The sequence below is a fragment of the Ambystoma mexicanum genome, chromosome 5p, assembly GCF_040938575.1.
Source record: "Ambystoma mexicanum isolate Mex_15411 chromosome 5p, UKY_AmexF1_1, whole genome shotgun sequence".
In the NCBI taxonomy this organism is placed as follows: domain Eukaryota; kingdom Metazoa; phylum Chordata; class Amphibia; order Caudata; family Ambystomatidae; genus Ambystoma; species Ambystoma mexicanum.
The window spans coordinates 254,546,749-254,563,148 of NC_090930.1; the positions used below are offsets into that span (position 1 = coordinate 254,546,749).

The 16,400-nt window shown below is 43.2% G+C and overlaps 1 protein-coding gene across 3 annotated transcripts in view; it reads right to left on the reverse strand.

Moving 5' to 3' along the window:
- Positions 1-16,400, reverse strand: part of GRIA3 (glutamate ionotropic receptor AMPA type subunit 3) — a 1,487,966-nt gene that overhangs the window by 840,901 nt on the left and 630,665 nt on the right. For all 3 annotated transcript variants that reach the window (XR_011274156.1, XM_069612673.1, XM_069612674.1), the window contains exon 4: positions 7,852-8,039. Coding sequence is in view for 2 of the 3 variants with exons in the window: in XM_069612673.1 (XP_069468774.1) it covers positions 7,852-8,039 (188 nt within the window). In the remaining variant the exon portion in view is untranslated. The remainder of the gene's footprint in view (positions 1-7,851; positions 8,040-16,400) is intronic.

Consider the following 16,400-nt stretch of genomic DNA (forward strand, 5'->3'; position numbering starts at 1 on the left):
TTTTAAACTGACCATTAAATAAATAAATAATTATTTTACTAGAAAGCCCTGAGCGTAAGTGTTATTTGAGTACTTTTAATTGTTAATCTCAGTGTTGCATCTCTACAGCTCACATGTACCCCTCTTGAGATACGTCTGGCTGCTCAGTCACTCTACCAACAAGAGGAGTAAAGACCTATTCCAATAGGTGGGTTCCCTATTACCAAGAAGACAAGGCTGATGTAGTCCCCCACAGGGTTACTACATACAATCTTGCCTAACAGTCACTATTTCCAAACTTCCAGGCACTGCCATTTCTGCCCCTACTTTCCAGAATCTCTCCCCCGCTTGGTACCACCAAATGATCTTTCAGTGCACAGGTGTGGCTCAACCTAAAAACCAAACGTAACATCTTAAAACAAATAAACAAAACAATTCCCATTAAAATGTACTGCATCTTCTCTTTTATCTGTAGCTTTGCTTTATCAGCTACAAATAATTTTTTGCCGTAGAGGGAGGACCCCCTTCTCCAGGTTGAAACTCCTGCATGTGTTGGGTGCCGAATCCAAGGGACTGCCCCGCCTCTCCTTACCCTGCCTAAAAACTTGCTGTAACTCTCAATGCCTTTCTATAGTCAACGCCAACCTGTGGACAAAAAAGCAAGGGAACAACCTGTGCACAGAAGTTCGGTGGTGCAAGTATGAGACAGAGGAAAGAACTCCTACAAAGGGACAGATCGGACTATTGAGTGAAGTTGTTCTGAAGTGTCTATGGTGTAGTATCGAGAGGTCTTTCAGCGTTTGTCTCTAGAGTGTTGCCATCTTCTTCTTCATCAAGAATCTAATTTCCGCCTGTCTGCCTTTTGGTTTCCTGGGTGATCTGACACAATCTTCTCCATCCGCCCACCCTCATGAGATCTAAGTCTATCTGTTCCTCCCTTGGTTGTCAAACAGACGGTCACATGGAAAGCCCCACCTGTAGCGCACCTTATGCTCTCTTAATCAGCTGGTTATCATGCTAATCTTAATCCTCTTGGTCAAGGTGCACTGGGATAGTTCTTGAAATAGGGTGATATCCATGTCACGGAATTTGATTGACCCTTTTCCCCATCCGCCAAGATTATCTTTTCCTTCTGCTGAAAGAAGTGAACCCTGGTAAGGACATCCAGAAACAGATTTCGTCTCTGTTGGATAGTTTAATAAACTCTATGCATCATGTCCTGGTTCAGGGCTGTTTGGTCTGGGAGCTCCAGAAAATTACAAAAGAGGCTCTGGATAAATTCCTCTATGTCTTTGTCCCATATCTCTCATGGGATAACCCTCACTGGTATGTTGTTTCTCAGTGCGCAATTATCCATCTCCTCTTGTTTTGACCACATGAGTTCCAGTTGCTCTTAAGCCCGATCACTCTGTTCAGGAGCCCTGCCTGGCTGTGTGCATGCTCACAGACGGTGTTCTCATTATTGTCCAGTCTCTTCTCTGCAGACAGCATATGGTTTTTCAGGTCTGGTACAGATTTCGAGAGAGTTTGTTCCCATTAGCATTGATCTCCTGTTTGATTTCAGCTAACAAGCTCAGGAGGTCATTTTTAGTAGATGCGGCTTAACTATTTCAACCTCCAAAAGAGCAGTATTGATCTGTGTTGCAGCCATCTTGTCCTGTTTGGGCTTCCTCTCTTGTGCTGCAAGCATAGTTTAAATGTTGCCTATTTCTGTCTTGGCGACTGGTTTGGACATGTCTCCCACAAGGGTGGGGGCCCAGTTCTCAAGGGTAGTTTATCAGGTCTCCTGTTAATCTACACCCTCCTCTAAAGCATCTTTCTCCCACCAGTGAAAGATCATTGGTTGTCCAGTCTGGTAGCCCCACCAAGATTGGGTGTCCACCAGCCTCTTTTCCTCTCACAGGCACTCACCAGCTCGTCACACTAACAATGCTTCGGGCTTCAGTCCAACAGTGCTTCAGGTCGCATCTGTTTGTGTGCACAGTGTCTGACCATGCTTCTGATCACCCGTCATGTTCTCACCGGCTCTGTGAGGCAGTGCATGCTTAATGTCAACATGGGACACCATCAGAGTGAGGGGAGAATGTCCAGAGCACCGGATGGATCGGGCACGTATTCCCTCTGTGTTGACTCCTCCATGGCTCCCAGCTCCTCCGATCTGGCTATGCTTATGTTGGGAGGGGTTAGAAGGACCTTGGATACCCCCTAGGCTTTTTCCGTGATCCATGTCCTTTTGATGGATCTCGCGACTCCCAATAGCGGGATCCCAGGTCTGCGGTCATTGCTCACCAGCGGCGCTGTAATCTGACGCCATCTTAAGGTGAACCAATAGGGAGCCCCAGCCGCACTGCATTCCACTTCAACTCGCTGCTTGGCAATACAGCGTGATTAAGAGGCTCACCAGGGTTTCAGGTAGGGCAAGGGGAAATACATTTTACATCTGGCAAGTAATGGGGGCTCACAGAGCAATGTTCCAGAGAGCTCATGGGGAAGACATCTCCATGGTCCGCCGCCAGTCTACGCCCCTCAAACTGTGTTATTCTACTGACAGCCTGAAATTGACTCTTTTCTAGTCTGATGTGACACCCTGTTCAACTGGAGGACGCGAACACTGCACTGAAAACCTTAGTGGTGGCCCATTGTATGTCATGAGCCTAAACCCAGAGACAACAGCATTGTTCCTGATCAAAGATACATTGCATACAGAACTGAAGTTACTTGTCCTTGTTCATTCTCAGTATAGGGACTCTCACATGTTCATCAAATCTTTGAGTGCTTGTGGTTTCATGCTAAGTCGACGCATACATGGACACCTTGATATGTCTGTGTCTAGAGACACTGCATCACAGCCATAACTCACTGATGATGTCCAAAATGGCAGAAACATTTGTATCAGGTTGCTGCTGTTACTGTTTAGAAGAGAATTGACTAGGATTTTGGTGATGGGTTGTCCTTGTGGGTGGAATCAGACTGACAGGCACATGGATGTGTTCGACTCTGGTAGACATGGTGTGCTAAAAAGTGATCATAGACCTACCATCCCATAGAACAAGTTGTGAAGTTGAGAAAATACATACCATTGGTAGGGTTGATAACTGTGAATGAAATAATTTAGAGTAGCACAGGGAAAGCAACGCACTCAGGCACCATCCCGTACTGTGTGCACTCGTTACCTCATACATGCAAACAAACATTCGGAATATCCTGAACAGCATGCCATGCGATAGGGAAGAAAGATACATTACAACAAAGCATTAATTGTGTTACAATGAAATCAAGGGCCACTTGATGTGCAATGGTCAAACATTTCTACACTGAACACAAACTTTTAGGCACAAGGATTTTGTCCAGTGACTGAGGACACCAAGATCATGTGATGATCGTAACAGAGACAACGGCAGAAAAAAACCTACCATAACTGCAACTTGCGAAAAGCAAAATACATAGTTCTAAAATGAATCTACTCAAAATGCTTTTCGGAATTTGTGTCTGAATTCTGAATTTCAGGGGTTTAAGAGCAGACTAAATCAGTAACTCACCCCCTGAAGTGTGCCTGAAATAAACTTATAATGATTCTAGCAATTATTGTATAGAATTCCGGAAAGACACATTTGTTATTCCTATTCTTTCTTGTTAAGCGTCACTGCTCAAAGTGTTACACTGATGGAACCCCCTGTTTTTTTAAGGGGCCTGAACAAGAAACCAAGTCACTCCAGAAACAAAGAGCCACATGGCGCTGGCCAAAGCCCAAGAGCTACAATATCAAATCAAATAAACAAATAAAGATGTCTTTTATTTTCTTTTAGGGTAGTACGGGCTGACCACAGGTGCGATACCTGGTGACCCCCAAGTGACGTCACTGGTGGGGAGACCGGTGTTCAATTGCACATTTTAATGAGGATCGATAGATGGACCTTCTCCAGGAAACAGTGATCCTTAAACAAGCTGACTCTTTTTCGCCTCACAGCAATTGATAAGGCACTGTCAAGGACTATTTTACAGCAGGCAGCTACATCATGTTCTCTTAACACACAATATGTAAGAGGCCATGAAAGACCTGGCGTGGCCTTCAATTCAAAATGCAGTGCAATGATATTGTGTTGCAAAATGAACATCCAGTTGTATTTATTTCGACAAGCTGGCACCCATCCAAAAGCCTGTTAGTTTACCGCATATGTGAAAACTTGTGTCATCTAACACATTTTGCTCGAGATTTTTCTGGAGCTGCCACTGCATAGTTAATCAGATGCAAAAAGGCAAGCTCGGGCAGATGAGCCAGATACTGCTCAGGGAGACACTCCGACAGTAAAGAAAATATGAGTAATTCTCGTCTATTAAATCCTGTCTTAGAGGTCATTAGTATGTCATTGGGACAATCTTGGTTTCCATGAGAAACCCTTTAGCCAAAATGCTCTTTGTGCTTGATTTGGATAACACGCCATATTATTTAACCTGCAGCTGCGAACGGAATTTAAAATGTCCCAACACAGCTAAGAGGGAGAACTCAAGGCAGAGGAAAGCCCTGGAATACCAGTGCAGTGGAACACTCCTTCTAGTGGAGAAAATTCACCAGAACATGTCTTCTGATCATTACATCTGCAATGTTCCCATCAACAACACCAAGTGAAGGCACGCCTCACCTTGTAACCACAGTGAGTGTCAAGACGGAGTCCTGACATCAAATGCCCAATGTGACCCTAGACCCCTTGCTGCAATTGCATCCGAAATATGTCTTCCATGGTTGATTCAAGACATCAAGGAGATACTGGACATCTCCTTAACAGGTCTTTATGCCAGATGCAATGGAGAATGCATTAATGACCCCATATGTAATAACTGGGAAACCTTCACAATATCTTTTAGCAAATCTTTGGAGGAAGAGCTGACTCAATAGCACTATGAGAACAACACTGCACGCTATCATAATATTGGTCTGGTCTGAGACTCCTCAGTGGAACTGAGAGCCTACTGGCAGACATTGTCCAGATCCTTTGCGAAGTTGCTGATGAGAATGGCCCACCAGCCTTGGTTCTCATCCAAAGATCTGTGACCTCAGGCACCAGAATTCAGGCATCCCCCTACATGGATTGCTAGAATACATGAGAGTGAGCAGGGAAGACAGCCCACCAAGTTCAGTGCTTGCCCCAGGCATGTGACAAGACTTCACTTAGCAAGATCGCATCCCGGCAGGACCTTCTAACCTGCTCATAGCCCTGCATTTTTTACTGAGTACCATTAAATTGGGTAATTGAAAAATCTATTATTACAGCCCTTGTAGCAGAAAGAATGTAGTATGAAGAGCTATAGAAAACATTGTGCTATCATAACTAGGGTCTGCATTGTATTCTCGTATTCCTTCAAAAGTATTGAAAATAATGCCACCAGTTTAGTATGGGCCAAAACCAACCCGCGTAAGCTAACAGTAACATGCCAGATACTTAAGGAATTCTCCTGATTACTGCTACAATTCAATAATTTCATGCCATACTTGGCCCAGATGAAAAATATCATTATTTCCGATCACAGGTGTATGCTGATGATCATGCTGACACCTCAAGTCACAGTGAAAGACTGACGCCATTCTGTGGGTGTATAGAGCAAGCACAGAGGCCTACATGCAATCCGGAGGTGAACGATCCAAAGTCCTTTCATTCTTCTGAGTTGAGGAACTTTAACATCAATGAGTTTGGTTATAATAATGGAAGTCATTTAAAGAACTGGGAAGTACCATTTTGTCCTTCAGACCAAAGGGGAACTGGACAGACAGCCGAGTCTTGGCTACTGACACATGATCCAAACAGCACACATTTAAAGCCTTCAAGTAGTGCATTAACACAAGGCCAGGTTGAGGCTAAATAGGAAGGAGTTATGGGCTAAAATCACTACAGAGGTTACACAACTGTAGGGAGGCAGATGAATACGTTATCCAGATTTTCTCGCCCTTTCCTGCACCAAAACTGAGAACGTGCGAGACATTACTCGGTGGCACAGCCTTTCCTCCCTTATCCCCACTGGAACAGCAGGGCTGGTGGAAATGTGCGCTGAAAATGAGATAAGCATTCAAACTAACATTGTCACAGTAAAAGCTACATGCATTAGACACTAAGCAAACATGCACTCCACATGAAGAGCATGTACAATAGGTAATATATTTATTTAGACATGAAGAATACTAACATTGAATCCATAAGCCATGAAGAACATTAACATGACCAATCTATAAGGTAAATGCAACGCGAACAACACGCAAATATAGCTCCAAGGTTAGAGAAACTAAGGGAGGGTAGGGACAGCGGAAAAAATGCACGCTATAAAGGTTCCCAAGATGCAGGCAGCATAATCCTAGTTTAATTAAGTTTTTCGGAAAGCCACAAACAGCCTTTTATAGCCAGGTGCAGTATAGCAGTAAGCTAAAAGACTCCATGAATAATAACCCACGAGTATCCCTAGCGGAAAGAGAAAACACGACATATACATCAATATTAGCTAAAACCATAATAAACAGAAAGTAATTACATTTTATACACAGTCTCTTCGTACATGACGTAGACATGGAAAACACTAGCCATTCATAAGAAGCGAAGACAGATATAGCACCTGCCATACGCCATAACATCATACATAGACACGAATCTCCTCACAAGGCCAAGTACAAAGGGAAGTACAAAGGGATGATTGCCCAGTCTTATGGCCTGGAATTAGTTCATGGTAACTTTTTACTGGAAGAAGAGCAGTCCCTCTGCCTCGCTCCCCCCAATCTAAGAGCCTCATCACGAGTTGGGCAGTTTCTCAATGGTAAATCCGCTGGGATACCGGCCAACTCAAATAGGGTTGCTGCAACTTGGTCCCCAGATCACAAGTTGAGGTACCACAGTAAATCCTTGGCGGTAATTGCACAATGGTAAATGCACCAAAAATGGGCAGAAAGTTGGCGCAGTCACCTCAAGATCAAATCTGCAGGTGAATGTTTCGAGGTTTGCCAAACTCTGGATTGGGAGGACCAGTAATATGGCAGTAATAGCATTACCACTGTATTTTTACCTTTCCTCCCAACTTGTGATGAGGCCCTTTAAAGTCTGGCTCATATCTTGATGACCTGTCACATGTCCAAGTTTGGCTAGTAAGTGGCCAACTATCAAAATCCTTGGTGTCTAACCTCCCATGAAATAGTATGCCAACCAACTACTTGTCGTAGAGATTATGTATTTTAACTTTTATCAATGTAGCGGTGGTTCCAGGTGGAGCCATCAGATACTTGTAACCCAATGAAATATTTACCCCTTATGGAATTCATATGTAGCCAAACCCACTAACCTATTCCCATTCCCCAGAAGGTTTGTGAACTGATATCATGTTGTGACGTCATGGATGACGCGGTTTTAATACTTATGCAATTGTTTTTTGATTAACATGTTGTGATCAGAGAGATTTCAATACTTGTATGCTGTCATTGAGTCTTGTTTAGACTGAGGTTGATACCTTTGGCCCTATCTGAGATTTTAGGGCCTCCTCAACACAACACACACCGTTATATGCCTAACACTGCCTAGCATGATCACACGCTTCTGCAGCAGGATCACAGTGTTCTTACAAAAAAAATCACTCTTTTATATGCCCACAAGGAATTGTAGGCATCGTCAGAAATTGAAATTTTGCCAAAATATATAAGGAGGAATTGTGGTAGTGCAGATCAGGGGGTATGTTCTTTCCACTGCATTCCTCTCTTGGCGAACACTTGCCCTTTATATTTGCATAGCAACATCAAACATTCTACTTGTGTTAAGATTATGCATACTCTATCAACCCCAGTTGTTTTTGAATATAGGGAAGTTACAGTACCAAACTATTTTTTTTTAATAAACTTCTTTGTACCTGCTCCAATATTACGTTAATCCTCTCCACTTCGCAGTCGATGACATATCGCTTCTCCTGGCGCCTGTCCATTTCCTCGATTATGCGTCTGAATTCTTGAACGTCCTTTATGTTTCCCACCGATCTGGCAGTGACTTGCCAGTTGTTTTGTACCGCTGCCTCCATGATTGCCTGAAGAATCGAAAATCCTAGGGAAAGGAAAGAATATGCAATCAGGCACCACATTGTTTGTTCTCAGATAAAATAAAAGAGAATACATTTTCCTTCTCCCATCTGCTGAATATGCGTGCATGTGGCTTTCGGGACATATTATAATCACTCCGCGTCTCTCTTGTCCCCAAAATATCAAGGCAAGAAAGTGATCAAATGACAATGCACGAGTTATAGGATCTGAGTCAGAGGCCGCCTGTTCAGATTGACTCTTTCATTCCTCCCGGCCGATCCTGCTCTTCATCCCCCCCGAGATAGAAGAAATTCAGCGAAGGTTCTGTGAAATCTGTCATGTGATAAATGTACTATAAAATAAAGTACAGTAGACACAATTATTTTGACGGCTGCAGTTTTTCTCAATGCATTACTTTTCTAGTTAACACTGATAGCAGGAAGGAGGGGATGTTAATGTGGAATAACGACACACCTCCAAATTATTACCAGCGGAGAAACAAAGGGCTGTCGGAGTGGGGAAAAGAGCACACATGAATAACTTAAAATGTTAATTTAATCAAAATGAAATGAGTGACAAAAGCTTGACACCTTTTGGAAAAGCTTGATGCAGTCACACCTCCATGCAGTGCAAAATCCTTTGGCTTTACCATTGACTGTGAACTCAAATTCGCAACGCATATCGACAAGAAGATCCAAGCACCTTTGCACCAGCTTGCTTTGCTCCGCAAACTCAAGCCTTTCATCTATGGATGAGGTTTCAGAACAGTTGTCCAAGCCCTGGTCATGTCCTACCTTGACGTTGGCAAATCCCTTCTCATAGGAGACCCAGATGCAATCTTGGCCGCTCTGAAATTTGGCCTGCACACTACAGGGGGTCTCATATTAAGACTAACACAATGTGTTTATATCATCCCCATCCTCAAGGAACTACACTGGTGATGTCTTGAAGCACATAATATCATCAAGTCACTCATCTACAAATCAGTCACAACCATAAATCATTGGTCCTGGCTGAGAAACTTACTATCTCTTGAGGCAAGTGCACCACCAGAAGCAGCAGCATTACCAGGATTGAAACAAAGAACTGCAATAAGGAAATCATGTAGGGAAAAGGACTTCTCCTGCTATACACTCTGTCTATGGAACAAGTTACCAACACAGATAAGACTGGTCCTCTCCTTCAAATCCTTGAAGAAGGAACAGAAGACCTTACTCTTCAAAGAACACATAGCCAATTGGTGATTGCTCCATTCAACCTGAATACTCCCCCTCTGGATCTCCCTCCTCCACAGCTCCTCATATTGACCCAGCGCCTCTGCTACCCACTCGATGTACAGCACTACAGGAAAGCACATATGTAAATGTATTCATAGCGGTTTGTTTATTTGGAGACTTGAACAGCACATGCTCCCCTCTGCCATTACACAGCTTCAGACAATTGTTTCTGTGCAGCATGTCAGACTTCTGCTCGAGTCAGAATGCTTCAAATGAGGTCTTTACCAGAGATTATAAATGCATTCCGATTGATTAGAATCGAGGTCTATAATTGGGTGTATGGGCGTTTCAAGCTTTATTGAGCCAGTCTAAGGGCAGTGATATGCATACTGGGCCATGAAGTCTGACATAGGGGCACATAATATGAATTACACATAAGTATATAGAAGTTCAGTATATACATCTGCCTGGGTAGTCACAGGGATTTGGCTGTAGATACGCTCTGAGCTGCCGTAGCCTTGTAATGTAGCATTCTGAACAATCTGTGAGCTATAGAGGTTCATAAAGCCTGCCGACTGTCCAGTGAGAATGATAAGTGAATGTTCCAAGAATTATGGTATAGTTTAAAAATAACATTTAATCTACATTAAATATGATATACAGTACACTAACGTTCCTTAATCATTTTCCCCAAACCATGTAGATGCCAGACCCGTAAATATTTACCGGCGCCGGACCTGTAGGAAACACCAGGATATTACAATCCCAGTGTTCCGGAAAGTTAGGTGGCGGTAAATTGCAAGTCCCCATTCCCATGGAGTCCAACAGGACTCCATGGGAATGGGGACCATGGAAGCAACAACACCGTTATTAACGGTGCCAGTGCTTCAGTGATGGTCTGTCTACCGTGGCTGCTGTGTGCGGCAGGGTCTGCCCTGTCGGGCACAGCCGCTCCGGCAGGCAGACTCGTAGTGTGCCAGTCCGGAAACAACGTTGCCAGTAAGATTACCCGCACCATAGTTTCCGGACTGGCATACTTGGAATGAGCCCCATTGACTTGGTTACTTTAAGTGTTACAAGACAACCAGCACTCATCATATAACATCATAAGATTAGATCCCCCGTACCACGAGAAAACAGAAATGTTTTTGTCGTATCACAGTAGCTAATTTATTTGGTGTCTTTGTAAAATGCCAGCATGTCACCTTGCAGTCACTTTGCAGGGCCAGATTGTCATGGGCCAAGTAAACAGCATCTAGGAAGATGCAACTTAAAGTAGTAAAAGGTAATAAAAGGATAGTAGTTTAATATTTTACAGCACAAGTGAGGGGACATGCACAAAATATTGTTTCGCCATAAATACGTTTCACAAAATATCGGAAATGCACCTCATTGCAAGGTTGCCGGTCCGTTAACAACGATATCGGTAAGCTTGCTGGTACCGTTGTTACCGGTCCAGCAAACTACTACGAGGTCTGCTTGCAGGTGCCTGTTGGCCCAGTAGGTCTGACCTGCCGGGCGGAACAGCACCGCGAGCAGACCTACACGGCATCGCCGGCACCTTTATTAAAGGTGCCAGTGCTACCGGCCTCCCCATTCCCATTGAGACCTATGGGGCTAAATGGGAATGGTGAGTAATAAATACCGGCACCTGGCAATGGGCAATTACAGGTACTGTGGAGCTGGAATTCCCCGGTAATTGCCCATTGCCGGGTGCCGGTATTTATTACTCACCATTCCCATTGACTCCGGTGGCGGCCGTTCCGGTATTTACTGGCACGGCTACCACCTCAGTCATAATGGGGCCCAATGTGTAATGCATCTTTGCAACTGTGCTTTTTCAAATAAGTTAAACTGCAGAGTGCTACAGAAGTAGACAAGAGAAGAGAGTAGATGCTTTTGTCAACAGATTTTTTATAGCTATCAATTTGAAGTAAAAAGGATATTTTTTATAATTCAAAGACTTTTTGAAGAAATAACAGAAAATAATTGAAAATAATTAAAACAGGTATGCAATACAGTATTTAGGAATTCTACTCAGTTATTCCACAATCTGTGAATAGAAGAGTGGTGAGTAACACCTCTATTGAGCCTCTTCCCTAGGATAACACAATGCGGGGGATGTTGTCAATGTTGTCAGTCTAAGTCATGACTAGGAACCCCCTGACCCGAATAATCATACACCACCATACACCACTTATAATCCACTAAGGGAATCACATTTAACACACTTTCACCCAGGCTGTAAAACATGGGTATTGGTGAAATTAGCAAAGTAAAAACCCCATTGAAGGATTCATCTGTAGGGAACCCAATACTACCGTCAAAGTCTAACCTGTCAAAAAATCTGATTGTGTGCATGCAGCACAACCCAACCTCCCATCAGTGCCACTAGACCATGCAAGTTTCAGACAGTGCGCGTTGCAAATAATGTGTTATGTAACACAGTACTCTGACAAGCAAGATCATGGTTACCTGACATTAGTGACTTTTATACATTATGTTGTGACTTTCGAAAGCCTAACTATCTCTAGTACTTAGAATTGGATAATTTCACTTGTTTTTACCTCTTCTTACAAAACTGCCACAATTTAATCTGATAAATTCATACGCCGGTGTCAAAGAAAATGACCCAAATTGTAATGTCATAAAATGATATTATTGATGTTCTTAACAGTGGGACTCAAGCCTACACTGATATGTAGATCCTGGAGGTGGGTTATTCATTCCTTTAGAAGGCAATGCAATACCAAGAATGTGCCCCACTCAAAGAATAATATTAGACTTTTCTCAGTCCCCGCAGTTTACAATTGTATTTGTATATTAAAGAATGAAGAATGCCTATCACTATTGGGCTACCCTTCCCACTTTACTAAGTAAGTAGCTCATAAGTCATGATTAAGTGTCCAAAGAGAAACAGTCTGCCGTCCAAAACTAACCTAACTGACCCTACCACTTTCATAATCAACTAATGCCAGGAAGGCTGATTCCTTTCTCCTGTTGGTTGTGCTTCTGCACTTGTCTTCTCTTTTTTCTATTTTCAGATTAGTATGCAATTCTCAAATAGTCACTCTGGTCCTTTGTGTTAGTTGTTGCAACCCCTGATGGGATTGATAGTCTTTCTATCTCCTTTTATTTATGGTTGCTTGGTTCTGGTTAGAATCCTTTTCTCCTGTTGTGATGTAGTGTCTTTTTTTCGGAGGTTTCAGTTTTCTATACAGTTGTGATTCAACTTTTCCTTCATAGGACTTCTTTGTATGCAGTTTATCACAGGGACCCCTTGGGACTTTAGTACACAATTATCTCTCTCTATTGTGTTCCAATTTGTGCTTCTTAGACATTTTCCATTTTCCCATGATAGCAATGTTCCAGTTTTATTGTTCTTGTAGATTCTGTGCTTCTCTTTTTCACATTCATACAGTTCAAGATCACCAATTGGATTTTCAGTCTCGTTTGTACTGGGATGAGTATCTCCAATTCTATAACTCTAGATAGATTATATGCTTCTATTAATCACATTAACATGGTTCCATTTCATTTATGGGATTTTATCAGTCTCACCATTCATACTGGGAAGAGTATCTTCAATTCTATAATGAGTCCCCTTATGCTTCCTGGTGTTCCCATCCTCCCCTTTACCTTCAGTGTCGAAGGGGAACATCTTTGGTATCTGTAGTTGCGTGGGACATTTTTCTTACTTCTCTTTATTTCTCTGTTTGTTCTGCGTGACATCTGCTTTGGACATCTTTCCTTCTCCTTCCTGGCATCTCAGTGTCGATACGGGCACTTGGCCTGTGAATCGGTTAATCTGTGTGTTGAGTAGTTGAGGAGACAGCCTGTTCACCACACTGCCTGCAAGGCCACGCCATCTCCATTCCAGTAGTCCCGGATTCTGCTGCCTCATACATGCTGACACTTCAGCGTCTCTTGCTCCTCTCCGAAGCAATTCTGAAACTCGTGGGCTCTACGGCCTGTGTTAGCTCCGCCTTCCTCAGACATTCTCTGTACAGGGGCCTTCCCCTGCTTGCGTGTCTCTCTTTCTCTCTCTCTCTCTCTGCCTTGTCCTCCTCTTTAAGCATATTCGGCACAGTTATTCTGAGTTTCTGATTTAAAGAAATAGGCTCTCTTTCTGTTTGGTAATGGTAGTCAAGTCAATCTTCTCTTCATCCCAATTATGTAACTTGTGCTGATTTGGCGTGTTAGATAATTCCATATAGTCCATCACATGGAGGGCATCAGGGAGTTCCTCACGGGAACGGGAGGCGTTGTCCCCAAATGAGGAGTCTCTCCCAGTGAGGTCCCAATTGCCTCTACCCCTACAGAGGGTGTTGCAAAGGGGGTTCACCTCCCTAGCCCCACAGCGGGGGTCTCCCACTTGGGGAGAAGGGACAAATTCCCTCGATCCATCACACATCATTAGTGTGATAAGGGTGTGGGCCACTTTTATCTTTAGTATCATGAAAGCAACAAGTAAATGGCCAATGACGTACCTTAATTATTTTCTTCTCTTAGTTCTCTTTTTTAATCTATATGATTCCATTCTTTTCTGATTATAAAGTGATCAAGCCTCTGAGGACACATCTAAACACTTTGAGGGGAGAGGAACAGAGCGGGGAACAAAATACACATTTTTGGTCTATACTGAAGACAAATGGGTGAAGAAGAAATGACAAGGAAGAGGATATCTGGGGTTAAAATCGATAGCCAGATGAACAGCATTGTCTTCAACCCTATGCAGTGCTTTCTGAAGTTGTGTTACAGTGGAAGGGATAGGGGAAGTTCTAGGAGGTTGGAGAGCAGGTGCTGCAGCACTGTCAGGAGACTAGTGCAGCATGGCGCATGTGTACATTATGATTGTGGTATGGAGTTTATGAAAGGTGGGCTCTGGTTAGCAAACCACCCTATCTATGATGAAATTACCTGCATCACGTTATTATTACTTAATACAATTGATCAAAGTCAGAGAATTTAGACCGTTGCCACGTGCCAACTCCTTGCAACGTTGCATATCCCTCCCCATACTGATGGCGTAGGAAGGGAACTAAGACGTGGTAGACATCAAGTGCAACATGCAGTCGAGGTTTTGCATAAGAGCACTCGATGTGTGCTTAATTGCCAAACTGTCAGGCATTCTGTTGCGCTTAGCAGATATCAGGACCCCTTTAAGAAACAGACTGAGCAGAAGGAGGAGGTATGTATTCCCATTCTTCAGATAAACACAATAGGAAATACATGAACACGTGAGTATGCAAATCCATTTCTATTCAAATATTAAAATAACATTATTACAATAAGAGCAATAAATCACAATTTAAAATCTTGCCTCACAGTATGATACAGAGGGCAATACCTGTAATGATATGTATAAATCACGAGGATGCAAATCTAAATAATGTGTTAGCAATTCATCGCTTCAGAAATGTATCAATTTTTAACATAGCTTCGCCAACCAATAAAACCATCTTTATTGCTGTAAAATGTCAGAGGGTGGTGAATGCTTCGTAAGCCTCTGATGATGCAGTGATCCAGGGGGCACAGTAGCTGGTAATTGGAAGGAAACAGGGATTCTAGGCAGAGCACTAATTGCATGGGTGGGAAGAGTTTCTGAGTGAAGCGAGCGATCCATGGGGTTTCACAAATATGGAAGCCAGATGCCTCTTTCAGTAAAGCTGCATTTTTAATTGGAGAAAGTAATCAATAGTATGTTAAATTTGTAACATGTATTCATTGCATATTCATACCAGCAGACAGCGACCGATTAATGGCGCTTTTTCTATTCCTGTTTAGCTTGATAAGGCAGGACGTAGTAGTTTCATTGGTGATGAGAGACAGATTTGGCTAGTCCAGGGAGATCGGAAAAGGAAGAGGGAAAAGAAATGTTTTTAAGGGAGCGATAGAGGGAGCGAAAAGACCGGGGATAGGCTAATGTTGGGACTGTCGGGACTCGGGGCTAGCTAGCCTTTTGGTTGTAGCCCCTAAGCTTCTATCCGTGGCTACAACCAAAAGACCTGGGGCTATAGCCCCCTCGCCCCCCCCCCCCCCCCGAGCTCAGGCCCCCTAGAAACGCCTCTGGAGGGACTGCTGTCATGAAATATCGCAAATGGATAGAGTGGTAGTGGTCTGAGAATGTGGAGCTGAATGAGAGTCGTCTCTACCACCCTCTGAGAGGGGAGTGGCTAGAAGAAGATTGTTAGAAGATCTAAGATTTCTAGGGTGGGCGAGTAGCGCTGCAGCTTAGTGGAAAGACCAGGCAGTTCTACACCTAGATGCATCACCTACCGTAAATTGGGCCTCGTTTATCATTAATTCCACTGACGCACAATCTGACGGATGACGGTGTTAATTCCCATTTTAGGAGTCTGGAGGAATTAAGATAGGTGGTAACTCTGCCACAGTCATTTCTCCTGTTTTCGGTGCTAATGTGGGGGAAATACCTCCAGACAAGTGCTGGAGTTATCACCTCTGCATAATCACCAAGCTCTCAGTATGGCAGTGTGGTAAAACTGATGGTATTTCCATTACCAACACCTTTTCACCATACCACCCTACTCTTAGTGAGGCCCAGGATATGGAGGATGCAAGTGAGCGAAAAGGTTTAAGACCAAATAGAGGATCAAGGCTGATGACCGAGTTTCTGCACATGGTCCTACATAAGGCTGAGGAACTCAGTGGAGTCTGCAGAAGTGTTTTGATGTACCAAATACATGATCACTGCATCATCCCTTGAATACAATAGGGGTTATTTTACAGGCGTAGGAGAGCAAGAGTGAGGTGTTAAATCAAGGCGCTAGTCATTCATGCCTTCCGTTTACAGTCCAGGGCATTTTAGTGCCATTTGGAGCCAGTGAAAGAACAGGAGGCAGCATTGACATTTCTGACATGCTTTCCGTCTACGACTTCAAAAAGCATTTGGTTTTACTGTAAACCAATGGATTCCTTTTGATTCCAACTCTTTTAGCACTTGATAGAGTAAACGTAAATGGTGTCTGCAAAACTTAATTTAGCAGGGAGCATTTTCATTTATTACAAAACAGAGTTCAAAAGTGAAGAGTAAATGTGATTAAATATGGTTATACTCTTCCCTTTTAAACTCAGTTTTGTACATGTTTAAAATTGCATGTAGAGGACGTACGTACCAGCATGAAGCGCCAACGTTGGTGGTGCCCTGC